Below are 22,002 nucleotides of genomic sequence, written 5' to 3' on the forward strand. Positions count from 1 at the left end.
AGATAAATTAAGTATAGTTGTACTGTATTATGCTGTTTGTTTTGTTTTGTTTTTTTCTGTTTTTAGTAACAATTTGTATGTTCCTACATAGTAAGTTTCTGTAAATACAATGTAAGTTAAAATATTTTTCACATATCATCACAATAAATTGCATCATTCCGTAAACAGTCTTTACCATAGCTGGATTTATCAACCGCTATGTTTTGGCACAAGTGTTGAATTCAAGTGATCGCTCCATCATCGTGCGTGAACGACAACAATAACAACAGCGTTTGACTTTTCTAAACCGCTTTTTCAAAACACGGTGTGGCAGTCCTCCATGCGATGACAGACCCCCGTGCAGTGCATGGGTCTACCCCATCGCGATCGGGTACGTATGGGTACATCATCGCATCACGTACGTTGTCGATCGATCGCATACAGTATGTATGCACTCGACTCTAACGTTTAACACGCACGCAGAGCTACACACACGACGGCCGGGCGTAGAGCTGCGTAGAAGTGGATCTGAAGAACGAAATCTGAAATGTCAACGAGAACGTACCCACTGGAATCCACGTGAAAACATCTTCATGGGAAAGGTGTTGAAAGCTTAGTCGTACGTTTTACCTGCCTCGAAGTAATTAGTAAAGCCTACAGAGATGGAAAGGGACAAAATTACAGGGGTCATTTTGCTCCTCGGAGCCTTTTTCGCTGCATTCATCGGCTCCGTGCTGATGATGGGCCCAAGTCTGCCACTCATGATTCTTGCCCCTCAAGTTTACCGCAGAGTGACGGATCAAGTCATCGGCTTGTGGTTGGCGCTACCCGTGGTAAGAAACGTACAAATTTACTCCGGGCATTTAGTGAATTATTCACCTTTTTTTAAAAAGAGCTCTACTCCTTTGACCTATGTCATGCCGGATATATTATGGTGCCCATTAATGGCATTAAGGAATTCTAGAACATGTGATTGTGCAGCTCTGATTTGGTGTCCCTCGCCTCGGCTCAAGTTGCTCTGATACAGTGTAGTGTTGTATGATTGAGGGTACCACCGGCCACCTATCGTCACCCTAATGCTAAGGATCTGTAGCTTGTTTATTCTAAAAATATAAAACAAATTCGCCTAATTCTTACATCAAATATGCCATAAATACTGCAGTTTTGAATGTCGTGGCCGTCTCGTTGATTATGAATCTCCGTTTTAAAATAGCGCAATTTTAGTGCATGCAATCCGTTTTCTTTGCGCAGCTTAAAGGGTATGATGGGGGGGGGGGGGGGGTTGGGTTTCCGGACATTTAAGTTCGCGCGTGAAAACTTACCTATTTTACATAGAATATGCACCCTTCTTTACCTCAAAGACTTCATATAGAGTCCTCATGATATACTAGACAACATACTCTGAAAACGGTGTGAGAATTAACCTGCTAAATCGTTGGATTTTCCCCTTCAAAGTGACCCCATGTACGAATGTATTAAAGAGAGTTGTGCACGCGTTGATTTTGTACGGGAAATACATGGGGAGCGAACGTGCACGGTGTTTACATTGTCGCTGTACGATCGACGCTAACGAACATTCGATCGAACTGGCCTAATGACATCAGTATTTACATGTATGTGTGTATAAGTAACTCATAACATCTTGTGAGACTTTCACTGCATCATTTTCATTCCAGACGCACTTACACGCACTTAAAATATGCGTCCGGTCTCACAACCTGTCCGTACACACAATGCTTGGTCATACCTAGCGATCGGCACCCCCTCCCCTCCATACATGTAGGTACAGACTGTAATACACATGAATTTCACAGCCATGCGTCGTTACTGAGCGGATGTGTAATTGAAACGTGTTTAGTTTGGTTTTTTTGTTAGTTTGTTTTTTAGTTTGATTTTCGTTTCTTCGTTTGTATTGTTTTTATGGCTAATGGCACTTAATCCCGCGCGTACCTTTTCGTTCTATACGCAAACAGCCATGTTACGCAGGGTGCCGATGGCAAGGTACCCTGCCGATAGGTGGTACCCTTACCATACAGTGGAGCTTGTACAGTTGTATTTACCTCCTGCTTGAAAAAGTGAACAGAGTTTGAACTCTAGTCTAGAATCATCTAATCTTGACTAGTAGATGTGTTGACTAGTGCTACAAACATTGTGTACATACTGTAGATTCTGGGACTCTTAATCTTGCATTCATCATTTTGATTTGACAAATCAGGATTGCTAGATACCAGGGTGGTCCACAACTTGAAATTTTAGAATGTTGCAAACTTTGAATGTGCAAATATTGTGGAAATTGTACAATGTATGTGCGTGGAGCAAGCACACAGATCACAAGCTTTATACTATAGAAACCTAGTTTGCAATATTTAATGACTCATCCTATCCTTTTGTGCTGCTTATAAAGTATGTTTGATGTCCTGTTTCATGTTTTGTGCCCAAATTTTGGAAGTAAATTTAGTTTGATCTTTCTCAAGTTATGCACATGCTTTTCACATGTTTGATTACCGCGGGTACGTTTACAGTGTTGTTGATTTTAGGCATGCCGCCAACTCTCGAGGATGCTGCATAGCATATTGCCAGCTATAAAGGATGTTTCACAAGAATTCGGGCATATGTTGCAGTGACATTTTCAAACCTCTCATGAACCCCCATTGAGACACATTGCACACAGATGAAATATTATCACCTCATTCAAATCCATTAAATGCACCTTCAGACTATTCAAACGTACAGTATACGCCTAATCACGTGCAATGTGCCCAGCAGTATGTTCCTCTGAATCACTGTAACACGTTAGTATTTGTGTAGGTGGAAGAATATGTTCATAATACAGTGTACTTGACTTCATGTCATTCACAAAATTAATGACCTACTCAAGCATCTATTGCATTACATGCAATAGATATCTGCAGGTCTATCTTAAAACTTTGCCAGTATTGATTGTACCGGGTACACATCATTTCTTGTGGTTGAACATAACATTTCTGTTGATTCTCTTCAATGACATTCCAGTTGTTTTCATGAATGGCAAGAACTTACATTGGATGTACATGTCTACCTTTCAGAGAAAAACTGATCAGTGCCAAAGATGCATCGTGTTGAATCCTACAGAAACAGAGGCAACAAATTAGTGGAAATTTGAGGAAAGTCATAAATTTGATGATGGTACTATAACACAAGCCAGGCAGTTTGATAGTCAGAAAGTCCTCTCATCTAGCATCCTATAATGCAAGCACATAGCAAATGCGACGCTGTTGTCATCTACATGGTTCTACCATTCATAAATTCAAATCTGAGGGGCATTTCATGATGCGTTTTGTCCACTGAACTCTATAGTGGAAGTGACGTTACGCACACTGCTTGAAGTACCGTTTTGCTTTAGTTGGCACTTCCATTCCAGGCCTCCACCTTTAGGCCCCACCCACTTTACTATACGCTACTGTTGTGCAGAGGATAGGCAAGAGACACATACATGTAGAATGGGAGTCAGCACATGTTGCACTCCGCCCTTCCAGATTTATTATTGATTGCTGCTCGTTGATACAGTTAACTGACTTCATGTCCACAAAATAGATAAGTGTCCTACTTTAAATCAATCTCAAGACTGTACATCATTTGTGAATGTTATGTCTTTACAGTTGTATGATTTTTGAAAAACACATTATCTTGAATGCGTCTGATAAATCATATCCCTCATAACTGTCTACACTAGTACGTGCATGTGTTTTGTCTTTAATTATTCTAAAGTAAGTTAAATGACCTCACCCCCAATTGGAAACGTGGCCAAGGGTACCTGGTGGGCTGTCATTGTTCGTGAGGTTTCAAAGGTCTTGATTAGTGCATTGTAATCCAGTCAGTCAACTGATGAGCTCAAGAACCAAGTTGACTTATCTTCCAGCTCCTCTTATTAAATAGCAACAAAACGAGAAATGCTCAAGATTGTTTAATTTATGCCTGAGCTGTTGATCGAAGAACAGGCATTGTATGCAAAGTGACAAGTGCAGTCACTGCTTGAGACAATTTTTGCAGGATAGTTGCTCTGTCTGTAACAGCAAACATATAATAACTGTATATTTTTATATAGCGTGATTCAACATACATTGTATACGTACGTGTAACATTAACAGCATTTAAACTACAGCTGTACAATGTATAATGTCTATGAGATTATTTGCACTGCCAAAAATGTCATTTGTGAAATACAGATCTGCATGTATTCAAATGAATGGTAGTGACTATACAAGGAGCCCATAATGTTTTTCAGTACATTTTTACAACAGTTCCTGTTCAGTGTAACACTATGAAAGCAAAAGGTATAGACCGTCACATGCAGTTATCAAAATACAAAGAAGTTCTTGGAATTCTAGAGCATGGATTTGTGTGTCAGTACACGTACCGGTTGTAAGCATCAGTAATTTACAGGTTCAGGTTTGGTATTTTTTGCCCCTGCTGTCTTCAAAACCTTCTTGTATACAGTGCAGCTGGTGATTCAAGTCAGATTTGATAAATTGTATTTAGATTTACATTTTCATGTGGAAAACAACAACAAAAACAACTAAAGCAGATGCTGGGGAGTCAGAGGAGCACTTTATCACAGAATCAAGTCTCCAGTCAACATGAATCAAATGATGAATATTTTTTTCCCTCACACACTCCATCTGTAGAATACCACTTCGTGTAAACAGTTCATCCCCAAACCATTACCCATGGCTTTTTATGTCTTTAGGTGCTTATAAATCAAAATTTAGTAGGCTGTATTTGTGATGTCACCCTACAACAACCCACACTCGCATATAAAGGTATCTGAGAAATGGCTAACAGCAGCCGGGCAACCGTTGTAAAATATGCTGTAAAATCTATGATATCATGGGATCTGCACTGCATTTAGCAGAGTATAATACTGGAGAGTCATGGTGGACTTTTTGTGTACCATATAATGCAGAGCAAATGGAATGTAGTTCTTTTTAATGCAGCTAGAACTGTGTGCATGCATAATGGTGCACAATAGCACATCCTAGACGATGCAGGTGCTGTGTATTCTGTGAAATAATGAGGGGGGGGGGGTACAAGTAGGGTATTGGTTCTTGTCCAATCTTATATGTTTGCCCAAATGAATGATTTGGGTAATCCTGTAGGCCCTGCTTATTTTGTTTTGTTTTGTTTATCTAACACACACACACTTACACATAATAATTGTAAGGGCTACAATAAGTAATGGTGAAATGATGACAATTCACCCTTTGAGAACGGGCGGATCCAGGAATTCCAGAAAGGTTGGAGGAGGCGCAAATAAAATTAAGGAGGGCGCACACACCCCCTTTCCTTTTTTTTTTCTCACATTTCTTTTATTTCAACAAAAATAAAGGGTGGGGCCATGTCCAGTGTGACCCCCCCCCCCTTCCCCAGAACTGTGGCTAGCAATAACAACAGTCGGTGAGCCTCTAGAAGAGAATAAGGGACCTTCGTTTGGCAGTGCTCCATACAAGAAGGACGGTAGGCTTTGTCATCCTGACTCACCTCCAGCAGCCAGCGGTAATCTGCGCTACTGTGCATGAATGTACACGAAGGGCCTGCCGTGGTCACAGACTGCTGACCAGTAGCCACTATGCAGTGGTGGTCAATCTTCTTAGTTGTGCATGAATGACTTACTACTTACAGTACGTGGAAAGCTGATGCATTCTCCTGTATTTTATTGTCATGTCTGCCGTGTGGGTGTGGGGTGAGGGCGGGGGGGTTGAAGTATTGGTGATGGTGGATGGGGAGAGCTAGACCACGAAAATGACTCACCATTACTGTCACTGCAATTAATGCCCTGTCTTTCAGGATCATTAAACTGCAGATGCATTTAGGTTTTACATTCTCTACTCAGATAGCTTCCCGCTTTTTGTCATATTTTCATCTTAATGTGTTGACTCTAGGGATGGGTTTGGGGGCTGTGACATACATGTAGGCCTACATATTATTATGATTGGGGCTTGGGAGAGAGACTGGAATCTGAATTGCTCTTAGAAAAAGTCAATTTGGTTGCTACCATCTAGAGCATACAATGTAGATTGAAGTACCATAAAGCATAGATTGGACAGGGCGGCTTTCCCGCAAATCCGTTGCAGAAAGTTGTAGTCATCATTAAATGGAAGTTATGCCACTGTAGTGAAGTTTCTGGTTGTCCATACCAGATATATTCAAAATAATGGCTTACACCGTACATACTAATCCTACATCCACACAAAAGATACTTAAAGGCTTGATTTATCATTTGCAGATGAAACAAAAACCCAGCTTTAGGGCTTCAAAATAGTTTTTAAATGTGAGTTTGGGATAGAAACAACCAATGTAAAGGTCTGAATCAGTATAATTAATTTTAAGTATTGTTAGATATAATGTGAACATTAGTTATAATAGAAATATTTCTGGACTAAAACGTCTACTGTTATGGTTTATTGAGCAAAATAGTGATATTTCCTTAAATGTTGTAGACTTTGTTGCGAAATTTTTACATGGTAGAATGTTTACAACTGACAACTGACCTACATATGAATGCATCAAATACATTGTATGATATCTAGAACATTTTTAAATCACTGCTCCCAGTGGTAAACAGTACCTTTAATAATCTCCTCTCATGTACAGCCGGGTGTGGGCATTATGATAGACTAAGAAATCAGAAGTGTACCAAAGTCATTCCGTAGCTCGCAGAGTTCACTGCGTGGCACAACCCTACCTGTGCTCGTGATGAATTTATTTCTTCTGATTCCCCGTGTGAGAAAATCGGTTTGAATCTTTGCCAACATCTTGAAGTCTCTGGTGTGAAGTGCCGTCAAGTTATGTGAGCAGGGAAAAGTTTGACGTGTATGGTAGTGGGGATGCAGAGGGGAGGGTAAAAAAGAGAAATAAGGAGATACTGTAAGGGCAGAGAGAGTAAGAAGCAATGTGCTTGCTATTCCAGTGAAGTGTTCCAAGGAAGATTTGTCAGTAGTGCAGATGGCATTCACAGAATGGAGAGAGACAGATGGAGGGCAGTGAATGATAGGTTGTTTATTTAGAGGAGATTTCTTGATAAACTGACCTGTGCTTCTCCACTGCTACAATGTGATTCCAAAAGTCATACTTACCCGTATTCAAGAGGTGCAGCGTGCTCAGTACACTATAAACATTGTATTATACCTTTATGATATGACATGTATGTTGGTAAATTATAACCTCAAGATGTAGGCCTACATCAGTGTGCAACATTTTTGCTCTGCTTAGTATACCCACACATTTGGACAAGTTTCGAGAAAAATTATTTCAAAAAAAATAACTGTAAGATTCGCAACATTTCCTCCTTTTTTTTAACAGATGTACCCATAATTGATGATTGATACACATGTGCATGTACGTACACATTGTACACATGCGTAAATGCACTACATGTTTGTACTTAAAGTAATGCAAGTTGAATAAGAGCTGTAGATTACAGACACCAAGTGAATCACATATTGGCTATGTAAATCAAATCATGAGTATTGAGGAAGGGAAAATTCACGATGTTCCATTGGCACCACAAATGTTTGAAACAAAGACAACTACAATATGTACAATTATGCAAATTAGAGGAGAAACTGATTTTATTCTTCATCAACTTTCCCACTACCCTGCACACACTTCTTCACTGAATTTCCTTACAAATGTAAATCCGAATTGAAATATGAGAAGAATGTGTTGTGTGTTTTTTGCATCAAAGTGTTTTAGTATTGCAGCAACCTTTAGTCCATGATGACTGTACAATAATTGTAGGGGAGAAGGGTTGTTGCCATATGTCTGATTTCAATGAAACTTTTATCATTAATTGTGTACTGGATATTATGCTTTCATATTTCTATGAATACAAGTCAACTTTAACAGTCTGTGACATTGTGATATGAGTCCAAGAGGAACATTCTCACCAATGAGTTCTCATTGCTTTTGGATTGTTGCAACATTGTGAACTGTCATTCGACAAAGCCTGTGCTCAACATGTAGAAAGGTGTCATCTTGACTTCCTCATTAAACAGAGATATCCACTGGTTGTACACACAATAGCAATGCCTTGGTCCATGGGGTTCCAAAATTACCCCTTCTGCCTCGTTGGTAGTGGAAAAAGGCTTTCTGTAGATATTGATTGTTGTTGTTATGCACAAATGCTCCTTTGTCCTTTTCTCTGACATGCCTTCTGGAGGTGACAATGCGACATAGTGGTAGTCTTTATAATACAGCCTTTTAGACAACACTGCTATTATATACAATCAGAAGTACATGTGTGGTTCAAACAGGCCTTTCTGACAACCATGTTGTTTGTAACATGTGTGCAGGAAAATCTGCATATTTGATTAAATACAGTGTATGTTTGTTAAAGGAAGTTTCATCCTGATATAATGTTGCCTAGTATGAGGAAAGGAAAATCAGAGAAGTACATCAGTAAAAATTTGATGAAAAAATTTCACACATAAAAAGAAGTTTTGACCTGTAAAAAATTTAGAGAGTAAGACAAATTTGCAACTCTGTATGGTCAATAACACAGGGGATAAACACTTCTACATCTGTGTTGTAAACAAAATATCACTAATTTTTCTTTTTCCAAATATTTGGGCACTGACAGAACTTATCTTCTGAGGAAAACATGCTAAAGCTTGATATTCTTATTTTTGATCTAGAACAGGTCTGAAGACATTTTTTTTTCTCTGGTGAAAAATGAAAATTGGTAAATTTTTGCACACAAGTGGAATGGAAAGAGCTCTGTTCAACACACAGATCACATAGAATTGCCAAGTTGTCTTGGTGTACATAGTGTAGTACTCTCCTAAACTTTCAGTTCATAACATTTGTATGTGTGTATGTGTGTGTGTTTTTCCCCCCAACTTTGTACCTCTCTTATTTTGTTTTCATACAAAGAGTGACATTACATCAGAATGGAAGTTCCCTTCAGTATAAAAGCATTGTCAAGTGCACATCAGGTGCAGGAGATATTTTTGAAAATCGTTGATGCATGATTGTTTTTTGATTCCGTCAAGCATTTAAAAAACAACAACACGGTGCTGATGTTTGATCTACTAAGGTATGCTCTCTTCTTTTGTTGGATGGTTGATCTGTGTCTTGCGTTGTATGTAGTGATCTTAATGTCAGGATATTTACGAAAGCAACCTCTTCGTTCCCACCATTACCCAGGTTAGATAAATCTACCATATCAGGCGTAAACAAATTCAAGAATTTAAAACTGTTTAAAAGCAGTTCAGTCAACACCATTCCACTCCAAAGCAAGTGAGACTTTGGCTAATCAGCATTATACTCCCCTGAAGTGAACAAGACTTTAGGAGAATGTGGACAAGACAGTACCTCCATCCTGACATCTGAAGGGCCAGAACAGTCCTGACCCTGAATGCTAGCAAAATCTATAAACTTTGGAAGAAGAAAAAAACAAAAGTCTAGCATCTTGACCAAAATTACCGTTTTTCATGTCAGCAGAGGAGACTTTGCAAACTTCCTTGTTTGTGCCGGTCTTTGCCATAGAACACTTACTGTATATTGTGTGGTTGCTGACTGGAAGATAAAGTGCTTTATACTTCAGCAGGAACGAGGAAATCATTATTAATCTGCTCTCACCAAATTGATAAATGATCAATTTAGATCTGAAACTGTATACTTGTACTGTTTGAGAACTATTCCAGGATTTGCTAAGTAGCTGTGTATACCCATCTGCTGCTACCAATTTTTCATCAGAATACATGGACAGGAAGAAAATCATTCTTTGACGGGAGAACACACACACGAACACACAAACAGTACCTACAGTACGGTACTAAATGTTGGCTCAGGTTTCAACAAGAAAATGTTGGTGCAGTTGTACTTTCATAACAGTGTATGCCCATGATGGCAAGCTGTGCTTAATCTCACATTACTTTTAGGAGTGCCTAGCCTCGGTATCAGGTGGGACTGGAGTATGTTATGTTCCAACTTGGCCTTTATAGCCCATACTTCGTTGCCAGCTGAAGCTTCTTCTGACAGGGAAAACACTCAACAAACCCCTTAAAAAAAATAGTGATAATTTTGGTGAAAGCCAAAAGATATAGCTTACATGTAATAATGAGAAAAGCCCTTAAAAAAAAATTCTATGAGTATTATTTTAACAGAGCCATATGAGTAAAACCATGAATCATCGCAATATTAGCTACCATTGGAGCGTGACAAAACCAGGAACACTTACAAAATGCCTGTAATTTTTCAAACAGGTTCTGAGCTAAGCAGTGAGAGAGCGGCAAGTCACTTTGTACAGTAGCTACAATGTAAAATGGGCAACAGGAGCATTTATTTGAGCGAAAGTCTGCATTATAAAAGTGTTACGGTGTTGTAAATAAATTATTGACATGTTCTTCCTGCAGGGCTCTGTGTCAGAATTATGATGCATACAGTATCGACCGAAAATAAGCTTCCATATTGCCAGCCTGTGTGATATATGACTCCACAGCAGAACGAAAGAATTCCTGAAAGCCCGCTGCCTGAAAGTGTGATAAATGGTTGATGTAATTACCGGTATATTCCTCCCCCCCCCCCCCCTTCATGAAGCATGTAAGAGATACTTTGGATTAAGCAGCATTACCTTGCCACCTCTTTACATATCCTACAGGCTCTACTGGTCGCATTTCTCGCTGGGTTTCATGCAAATTTGCTGATATAGAGATATAAAAGATATTATCATGGAAAAGTCCAGCAGCTACCATTATACTAGGATCACCTGTGTGTATGTGGGTGACAGAACCATCATGCTAGCGTTTAAATAGATCCTTCGATTATGCTGCAGGCATTGATGCCTCAGATGAAAATATGTTATTCATACACTTTAGAATTTATTTGCATTGCTTGTCCTTCAACATAATTCTAGTAGGTTATGAGTCATAAATTATTATTACCTTTGTCTTCTTCCAAGGTCTTTTCCACCAAGACTAACAGCTATGCGAAATTAGTCTGTTTCTTGATGATTAATATCTTGTCTTACATTCTTTAAACATTATCAGCTATATATATTTATAATTATATATAAAATTCTCCATTGTTGTTTTTTTGAGGGGGAGGTTCTATTCAATCATCTTTTTTAACACAGTCAAGATTTCTTTGAAGTGTGTGATACGTTTTGAACTTAACTCCTGAGTATTAAAGGGAAGATAAACCCCAAGAACAATGTGGATTGAATGAAAGCAGCAACATTAGTAGAACACATCAGTGAAAGTTTGAGGAAAATCGGACAATCGATGCAAAAGTTATGAATTTTTAAAGTTTTGGTGTTGGAACCGCTGGATGAGGAGACTACTAGAGGTTATGACGTATGAGTGGACAACAATACCAAGAAAATATAAAGAAAATACTACAAAAATCCATTTTTCATGAAAATTACAAATTCCATCAAATTGATATTGACATATGTTAAGGGTAGCAATTATTCCCCCTGCTTTCTGAAAGTGGTTGGTCCACTGCTCTTTCATAATTCTAGAAAAGTGAATTTTTGTTGAATTTCCTTTATATTTTCTTTGTATTGTTGTCCACTCATACGTCATTTCCTCTAGTAGTCTCCTCATCCAGCGGTTCCAACACCAAAACTTTAAAAGTTCATAACTTTTGCATCGATTGTCCGATTTTCCTCAAACTTTCACTGATGTGTTCTACTAATGTTGCTGCTTTCACTCAATCCACATTGCTCTTTGGGTTTACCTTCCCTTTATGTATATTACTTCATGATGTTACCATTCACACCTTTCAAATGCTGTTTCTTATGCACACCTTGTACCTTACACTAGTATATGATTATTCAAAAGCATGAAATTCTGTACCCGCTGCATGCTATAAGGATTAGAACAGGTTCCCACCTCCCTGATTAGAACCAACACTTGCTGTTGGGCGAAAGCTCTGTGGTCTAGTGGAGATGAAGCCTGTCCGGTGATCAGGAGGTCGTTGGTTCGAATCCTGCTCGAGTATGTATGCCCATGATTTTTTTATCATGGCTACTACTAAAACACTGATCAATTCAGTGCTTGATACATCGATGTAGGGCAATTTGTCAATCAGTTGCAATAGTATACAATTGTTGTACATTCTTTGAGCTGTGTACTTGCACTGGTATTTCATGCAGTATACATGTACCAAGCACGTAATTAAAGTGTGGAAATTTTTGCGCTCTGCTAGGCCATTGTGAAAATAACAAAGTACAAATATTTTTTTTTTTTTTTTTTTTTTTTTTTGGGGGGGGGGGGGGGGGATGGGTAGCATAGTAAAATATGTGCTGAAGAAATCCAATCTGGGTACAGCCCAAGCATGTAACCACAGGAAAGGTTCAGCTTGTACAGTATATGGTCACTGTGTGTACTGTACTGATTGACAGGACCTACATGTACCCCCTTAGCTATAAATAAGTACCCACTCCATGTTCAGGTTTTCTTGCATTAAAACAGATTCAAGTTGAACTTATAGAACTTGGGGGGGGGGGGGGGGGAGGAATGATACATTTGTATAAATCTTCCAGTTCAACACATTTATATAAAACAGTTTTGTGGTACTAAGTAAGTATAACCTTATATCTTCGTAGACACTTTCATAATTTCTGAAATTAGCAACTTTATTTTTCTGTCCTAATTTTGCCCATCTGGCAGACCAAGCACTTGAGTGCAAGCCATGGGTATAATCATAATTGGACCATTTACTCTGGAAAATGATAATTTTTCAACCAAAGTCGGTATGGGTCTGGATAAAGCAAACTGACCTCCAAAGTTAAACTTGTGTTGTGCGTGTTATCTCAGGATGTGCTACTATGACAGGAAGTAAGTCACTGAGCTACAAACGGAGGTGATAACATTCAGCCCACAGTACTGTGTTTGTAAACAGAATCCGGCATTGCTGAGTCCACTGTTCGAAGCTTCTGTTAGGTGCATTCACATTAAAATTATTGCTTAATGCCATGGTAATTTGTTGCCGCAGTTCTCACTGGCAAAATATGAAGGCGATAGATACCATGGTATTTCAGTTGGTACCGTTCGCATTTGTGAAAAACCTTGGTATTTCTGGCCCGAAAGAATGTACCTCTACAAGCACTGCAGTATATGACTGTATTAAGTGTGAATAGGCCTGTTGATGGCTTTTAATTGTTGCATGGCTTGAAAATTTCCCTCTGGCTCAGTCAGGCTAACGATCCTGATGCGCTCCAATGACGGTTTTATTTTTCTAATTAGCCAGTTTATCTATTACTAACAGTAGTATCGATATTAATCATCACAGCGTATATGTGCTGGGGTCACAAAAAAGCAGTGGTATGTTTTGTTTTGTTTTTTACTTTGCAAATTTTGCATTGCGAGAGTGGACATATGTGTGTAACTTACTGCATGCCAAAATCATGCCACCCAGATCACAAATGTAATACTATGTCAATCTCTTGGGAAAAGATGACTTTTATTTCTCATTCCAATTCTCTCAGTCATAAAAATGCATTATCAGCAGCGTTCACTTAATTATTTCCATGCTCTGTGGTGATTTTAGATCTCCGTGCACGATATGTGCCGTGATTCAGTGAACTGGACACATGCAGTTTGTTTGTTTGTGTGTTTGTTTTTTTGTTTTTTCAAGTGCCAGGGGGAGTGCTACCGACATGTAAAAGAGTACATGTATGTGGGACAAAGCGGGTTTTGTTTTAACTGTTAATATCAGTATAATTTTATGTTCAGGAAATGTATTCAAGTATCTACATCTATAAAATTTTGTAATAGTTGTATTGTTTTGCACTAGTTTGTCAGAATCATGATAGGCTCGTCCATACAAAGCATGTGATCTTGCAGACATGCATTAACGCTTCCGTATTTCATGTGAATGCTTTATAGGTGCATATCAAATGACAGGTGTATAAAAGAGTCAATCAGCACTGACATTTTTTCCCATCCTTTTTCTTTCATCTCCCTCTCTCTATGAATCCATGGTGGCTGGCTCTCACCTGCTGATGTGACCTATGACCCCCTGCAGGCGTCGCTAGGTGAGTATACACTGATTTGCCTTTTTCTATTCACGCCCCACAAATGAGCTCTCCTTCTGAATCTGTGGTGAGTGATGATGGCGATGCGACATTGCCATGGCAACATATTGTCTCAAGCTGGGAGAGCTTTGAGCAGTCATGAGTGTTGAGGCAGATGAAATAGCAATGATACGTCGTCAGTGGACTGCTAATTAAATTCCTCAAAGGATGCAAATGTAGCATTATCATTTTGTCTGTCCACATAGCCAAATATAAAGGTTCTGGAAAGTGGTGGCTGGGGTAAACTGATGTACATTTTTCTCTCCCGTTACCACTTACAGCCATCATACAGCAGACGTCAATAACTTATATTAATACGTAGTCATAATAATGCTGAATGAGCAAAGTAATGGTTGACTATACATAAATCATATACTTCATGGACACAGCCTTAGTCCACAAGAGAATGTACAATGTGTATCTGCATTATGCCTTTTTCTATAATCTGCAATGTATCATTCATTGCTCAGTCTCTCAACTCATCCTTATGGCCTTTTAGCACTGCCCTCTTCTCTTGACTTAGCTACAAAATAGGCATTCTGTTATCTTGCTATACCTTTAAGAGTGGGTTACATGTTTTGATGGCTCATTAAGCCATCACAGGCATTATAGTATCTGTTTTGCGACAGTGCTCATCAAGCAATGAAAGCTTCAGTTTCTATCTACAACGCTGTATCTTACTATCGCACCCTACCAAAGTCACTTCAAATTACCATATAACGTTCAGGAAGGAGCAGTACCTCAAGGGGCAGACCTTCCTTGTGGTACAGCAAGCATAGAGGGAATAGAAACCACAGTGTGACCTGTGACATCGATGCTAGCCACCACTGCACATAAGTGCCCAAAGTAAACGAATCCATTTATTAAAGCGCGAGGACAATACCACCATTGATAACGAGTGCAAGAACACTTGAGAGCCAATCATCAAGATTAATACGTCAGCGTGAGACATTTGAGGGGATGTTTTTATAGTTTGATGTTTGATGGTGCAGTGCGAAAGTACACTGCTCCTGGAAATAATTTACTTTCTATGCAACACGATTAATCCTCTCCTTTGGTTGTGGAGCTGATGTGGCTCAGTGGTTAAGACCACGGACTATCAATCATGGGGTCCCTGGTTTGAGTCCCTTTAGCAGCAGCAGCTTTTGCCTCAGGCTAAAGCACTTTATCCTCTCTCATTGCCATAGTCCGTTGGAGGGGACTTAAAACTACCAGTCACAGTGGTTGTTTGCTAACATAAGACATCTATTAGGTACTTCCTCCAATAGCAGCCACATAAAACGAAACATATCTCAAAATTGCATTGTTCTTTGGGACAATATCTCTTTCTAGATTGGACTACCAGTTGTAGTAATAGCAGGAGTGGTAGTACAACTGTAGAAGTAGTAGTAGTAGCAGCATCAGCAGCATCAACAGCAGCAGCAGCAGCAGTAGTAGTAGTAGAAGTGGTAGTAGTAGTGGTGATGGTGGTGGTGGCGGTGGTTGTAGTAAGTAGCAAGATGTGATTGTTATATTGACTCCTCTACAACCAAGTCCAATGACTTTTTCTTGTATTGTTTTTCTTTTCTTTTAACTGCAGAGGTGTGTTTTGGCACCAAATTCAGAGCCATTGGGCACAAAGTTGCCAATGAGCGCAGCGTTATCATCATGAACCATCGGACGCGGATTGACTGGCTCTTCTACATGGCCGTCTTGTTGGCCTACACCCAGACCACTAACCTCAAGATCATCCTTAAGACCCAGCTCAAGAAAGCCCCATGCCTTGGTACATCACAAGATTTGTTTACTGTTTGTTTTACCACATTATGGCAGACTTCAGAATCCCAGCAATTTGATTGTTCAGAGAGTGGATTGAAGCCATGCAATGTTTGTTTTTTTGTTTTTTTCAATTCAGCTCTCAAAAAAATGCAGTTATATGACTCACTTCATGTGTGGGGTAAATTTGCCATGTATAGACTAAGAATTCACTACTCTCATTTGATAGAGCATATACAGCCATTTACTTCTTCTTGTGTAATACACAGTAATATACAGACAAATACATTTCATATTATAGCAGCTGCACAGTGTAAAAGATTATGATTATTGTGAACTATTATGATGGTACTTTCCTGTCAAATAAGGCGATGTGTAAAATGCACCTGCGGGAGTTCTTGCAGACTGTAATACAATGTGGACACGCAGCTTGCGTCTGGGTCTATTGATCAGGGTCTTGTGACATGTGAAGCATAAACCAGCAAATTTTCATTCAATGCCAGGTGATTTCATGTTTGATGGAAGCCAGAGATTATTCAAATGGTTTGTGTGCCCCATTGTTGAAAAACATTTGAGGCAGAACCTAACTTACCCAAGCAGGAGCTCCGCCTCACGATTCATTGTGATACAGAAGAAACTCAAAGCAAGCAAACCAATGGAAGAAGAATTTGGGAGTTTCTCAAACTTTCTTGAAACGGTGATATTAGTTGCAATCAATTAACATTTAAACCTTTGGATTCTTTGAGTATTGCTCAGCACAGAAAATGACGTAGCATTGTACACACTGTCCAAAGACCCTGGCAAAGAAATGGCAAAATGAGATAAAGTGATGGTGTATGCCTCAAAGGTCTTCTGTGCCTTTAATATTTGATTTCCAACTCTGTCAAAACTTTCATTATTCCATTCACTTGATTTCACACAAATTTTTCAAGGTAGTTAAAATGTAATTAAAACATGGAGTGGAACTTTCCTCTCTTAACTGACCCTGTGTGTGCTTTTTGTGCCAGCTGGCATATGATCTAGAAAACCCCCACAGCTTTGTATTCACTGTCCAAAGTCCATGGCCCAGAGAGGGTTAAAGATAATTTTCACATGCAGCTTACATGACCATTGCTTCAAGGAAGTGAGAGCTCTTTATGACAGCCCTCAAGAGGGGCTGCAGTCCTCTTCGACAACTCCTCTCCCCTTTCCTCCCTCCTCCCCTCCCTCCCCCCTCCCCCTTCCCTCCCCCTCTCCTCATGCTCCTGATATGCACCTCTCTATTTTCCCCCCTCCACTCCAGGCTGGGCCATGCAGGCAGCGTGCTTCGTCTTCCTGGCTCGCCAGTGGGTCAAAGATCGCGTCTGGCTCACCTCGGTCCTCAAGTACTTCTCCGAGATGCGCTACAGTTTTCAGCTGCTCCTTTTCCCAGAAGGTTTGTATCAATAGGGGAATTAAAAAAAAGGCAACACAACAACAACTGCAACAAAGTCCCATGAAGAGAAAAGAAAACAACAAACATATCCACAAATTCCTGGAATCCTCGATACCTGTCCCCGCGCAACTGCATCGAAAAGAAGAAGAAAAAAAAAATCAGTTGTACAAGTATAGAGGTGGCCGAGTAATTCTGGTCTGTAATGAAGAATTGAATGAAGAATGGACTCAGTATATTGTTGGTCTTATTGACAGTGTTTAATCCTCTCTTTCCATCGTGGATGTTGGCTAACGAAAAGAATGCTTCAGAATCTCTGTCAGTTGAGTGTATGTGCCCCAAAAGAACTTAATTGTATTTATTTATGGGTACGGGTGGACAGAGAATAAGAAGTTTTGAATGTAGATTATTTGAAAAACAAAAAAGCATGTCAGTAATATGGCAGTTATCGTTGCAGCACATGTGATGTGATATCTGTAAACAGATATCAAATTAAAAACCAGGCTGTGCTATGTGTTTACTGTGGTTTCCGGAACTCACGTAGGCTGTGGCAATATCGATTTGAACAGTGATGGTGCAAGATTCCAAATGTTCAGCCATCATGATGTTAAGCGGCCAATTCAAGAGGAAGTGTTACAAATCATGAATTGTAACATAGGACCACAAAGGCGCAGCTGTGAAAGAATTCTGTTGCTAGCTGGGAATATGGTTGTGGGATATTTTAAGGCAGAGAAGCCATGGAGAAACCATACAGTGCGCTGGGGTGCGCTCTCTATTTTTTTCTTTCTCTGTCTCTCTCAGGAAACTAGGGAGAGTGAATGAATATTAAAGAGAGAGAATGAATGAGAGAGAGATAGACAGACAGAGAAAGAGGAAGAGATTTGTTAAAGAGATTTGTTACAGCTCCATGGTTTAAGTGTATATGTTAACCATGTGGTTTTCATGTATTAATTGAGCCAGAGTAGTGTGATGTATGTTACTTATGTTGTGCAAGTCATATGGTGTTTCATGAGATTGATTGCTGTATGAGATTGATTGCTGTATGAAGTTTAGATGGAAAGAGAAATACTTCATTCACTGTAAACACAATGCATGCCTTGGGGGTTTGTGATTGATGGCAAAATGTACATGCCTTGGTCACTCAGAATGTCTGCAAGTGATATTGAGGTTTATGCTTGCCTACCATGGATGAAGAAACAAATTGTAAGTAGTGGGCTGTTCTCATCACTGAGCTCTATAAGAAAAGTATGGATATCTCATTGGGTAATCGCTTTGAAGCCACTGTGCCGCCATCTTACCACGCACATTGCCATGCACTTGTGTACGGAGCTCACGACATCACATTTGTCGGTGACGATCTCTGCTGGAAAATGCATGCGTGTCTGCATAGAGTGCATGTGGTAACATGGAGGCTTGGTGGCTTCAATCACTTGTACAGCATGAATCAGCCAATGAGATATCCAGATATTTTACTGTAGAGATCAGTGGTTCTTACAGGGATTTACTCCTTACTGCTGCAATAGCTTGAGTACACCAAGAAGGTTGGCAAAGATGTTTGCGCACGTTATCTCCCAGCGTCAACACGGCGGTGTCTGAATCTGCCAAACTTGACAGATAGATAGCCACTTGAGCTATATCCGTCCATTGTCTCATGTAAGTTGTGCTCATCTTCAGTATCGTGGTGCCACCTGCTAGAATGTGCACAGAGTTCCTTGGCACCATCGTTAAAACATCATGCTCTGTTGCCTGTACCATTCAACAACTGTGATTCACAGTAAAGACCCTGAAAACATATACCTGCACGCCATTGTCTATCCGCAGCCATTGGCAATGCTTTGATAGCTATATGAATAAAAAAAAACTAAATATAAAAATTTGTATGGATGTGCATATCTCCATATGTATACAGATAGATAGATAGATAGATAGACAGACAGAAAGACAGATAGATAGATAGATATATAGGTAGATAGATAATTGCAATGATAATTCTTGTTTTTTCTATTTTTTTCGTGAAACATGTTATTACAATTTTAAAAGCAATTCAGAATGAGATCATTGTAATCCATGAACTGGTGCCATGATTACTTATATTACGTGAACTGGTAAGGCATAGTGCTATGCTGTTGTGTGAGTGTGTGACATTGACTTTGAGATCATCGCTGCGTATTGTGTGTAATGAGCGCTGATGTTATGATGCTATTGTACTGCTGAGCTCATTGTTGCAGCCAAATTTTCTTCCAAAAATTATTGTCCCCGCCGAACGAGTTCGAGCAGGGGACTATGAGACGGGCTCCGTACGTGTGTGTGTCCGTCCGTCCGTCCGTCCGTCTGTGCGTCCGTGTGTGATCAAAATCTTCAATTTGCTACTTCTCTGTCATTTATGAGCCAATTTGATTCTGTTTGCTTTATATGATAGCACTACATGGGAGCTTTGAAACTTCTACACAGAATTTCAGTTGTGACCTTTGACCTTGACCTTTGACCTATATTGTACATTTTGCTACAAAATGCTACTCCTTCGCCATTTCTAACCCGATTTCGATTCCGTTTGGTTTATGTGATGGCACTAGTTGAGGGCTTCAAAACTTCTACACAGAATTTTGACCTTTGACCTTGATTTTTGACCTATATTGTACATTGGCTACAAAATGCTACTCCTTCGCCATTTCCGACCCGATTTCGATTCCGTTTGCTTTATGTGATGGCACTAGGTGAGGGCTTCAAAACTTCTTCACAGAATTTTGACCTTTGACTTCTTTGACCTTTGACCTTGATTTTTGTCCTATATTGTACATTTTGCTACAAAATGCTACTCCTTCGCCATTATTAACCCGATTTTCATTCTGTTTGCTTCATGTGATGGCACTAGGTGAGGGCTTCAAAACATCTACACAGAATTTTGACCTTTGACTTCTTTGACCTGTATTGTACATTTTGCTACAAAATGCTACTCCTTCGCCATTTCTAACCCGATTTCGATTCCATTTGCTTTATGTGATGGCACTGGGTGAGGGCTTCAAAACTTCTACACAGAATTTTGACCTTTGACTTCTTTGACCTTTGACCTTGATTTTTTACCTATATTGTACAATGGCTACAAAATGCTACTCCTTCGCCATTTCTAATCCGATTTCGATTCCGTTTGCTTTATGTGATGGCACTAGGTGAGGGCTTCAAAACTTCTACACAGAATTTTGACCATTGACTTCTTTGACCTTTGACCTTGATTTTTGACCTGTATTGTACATTTTGCTACAAAATGCTACATGTACTTCCGGCGGGGACATATATTACGCACCGCGTAATTTCTACTTTTCCTTGTTTTTGTCTGTTTTGAGGGTAACCCAGGATGAAGCACTGAAAAATCAAGTAGATAATTCAGCGAAATGGCAGATTTCTATTTGGTACCCCCAAAAGCGCATCATATTTTGTAGTTAATTGGCAAATGTCCTTGCCTTGGAAGTCAGGGGCTTTGGGTCATTTATATTGTTAAACGGATGGAATAAATGTGGTTGAGATTGGGATTCAGATTTTAACTTTTTGCAAGATAATTAGAAACCATTGTGAAATAATTAAAGAGCGTACAATTCTATCAAGAATGAAATGATTATTTGATGAAAATCAGTGTTGAAATGGCTGAGATTATCCACCTACAAAGTAAAATAAAGTGGTCGTGATAAAAGGTGGGACCCACATTTTGTCAGGAAACTCTTTGTTTTTGGATATCTCAGCCATTCAAAACTGATTTTCATCTAATAATTTTGTAATTCCTCTTAGCATTATATGCTCGTTAATGCTCCATATAAGTGGCTTTCATTATCTCACAAAAAGTTAAAACTTGAATCCCTATCTCAACAAAAACTATGCCATCCCTTTAATGTATAGTGTCGGTGCATGCACAATGTATGTGCCTGAGAGTGCTTGACGCTGCCTATTGTTTCGAGCGGAGTGCTAAGAAAAGCAAAATGTCAAGCCCTGCGAGATGGTTGTGGAGCGAAACCTGGAGGAACGGTAAGAATGGTTCATATCCATGAAAGGAAATGCCAAACAAAGACTTGTTAAATGTCTAAGGACTCTCAGTCAGTTGCTAATGAAGCCAGGTGTTTAAAGGACAAGTTCACCTTCATAAACATAAGGATTGAGAGAATGTAGCAATATTAGTAGAATACATCATTGAAAGTTTGAGGAAAATCAGACAATCCGTTCAAAAGTTATGAATTTTTGAAGTTTTTGTGCAGTACCCGCTGGATGAGAAGACTACTGCAGTGTATGAATAACTTAGATGTCACATGCGTACAACAATATAAGGAAAATATAAAGAGAATTTCACAAAATTCCATCTTTTGAAAAAAGTACACATTCCCCTGACTCGTTACCGACAAATGTTATGGGTAATATTATTCCCCTGCCTTTAGAAAGAGGCAAGTCAAGTGCTCTTTTATTATGCGAAAAATAGTGAAAATATGTTGAATTTTCTTTTACATTTTCTTTATACTGTTGTACGCATATGACTCACAAGCTGTAGTAGTCTCCTCATCCAGCGGTTCCAATACAAAAATTTAAAAAATTCATAACTTCTGCTTCGATTGCCCAATTTTCCTCAAACTTTCACTGATGTGTTCTACTAATATTGTTGCATTTTCTCAATCCTTATGTTTATGAAGGTGAACTTGTCCTTTAAGTATTAATCCAAATAGAAAATGGCAGTGCCTTAAGAGGTACAATATATTAGATTTGCTGCCTAACTCATTAATATTGTAAAAACGGATACAAACCATAAAGGAAAAGGAAGTCA

At 39.3% G+C, this 22,002-nt stretch overlaps 1 protein-coding gene across 1 annotated transcript in view; it reads left to right on the top strand.

Moving 5' to 3' along the window:
* Positions 1–488: 488 nt before the first annotated feature.
* LOC139716480 (lysocardiolipin acyltransferase 1-like) overlaps positions 489–22,002 on the top strand; it is a 37,803-nt gene continuing 16,289 nt past the window's right edge. Inside the window, exons 1-4 of the mRNA XM_071628024.1 lie at positions 489–812; positions 12,896–12,905; positions 15,618–15,803; positions 17,076–17,207. Of these exons, the coding sequence (XP_071484125.1) occupies positions 642–812; positions 12,896–12,905; positions 15,618–15,803; positions 17,076–17,207 (499 nt within the window). The 5' untranslated portion in view covers positions 489–641. The remainder of the gene's footprint in view (positions 813–12,895; positions 12,906–15,617; positions 15,804–17,075; positions 17,208–22,002) is intronic.

Source organism: Diadema antillarum, unplaced genomic scaffold, assembly GCF_040938485.1.
Source record: "Diadema antillarum isolate AM-2024a unplaced genomic scaffold, OU_Dant_1.0 scf00000065, whole genome shotgun sequence".
Classification (NCBI taxonomy): Eukaryota; Metazoa; Echinodermata; class Echinoidea; order Diadematoida; family Diadematidae; genus Diadema; species Diadema antillarum.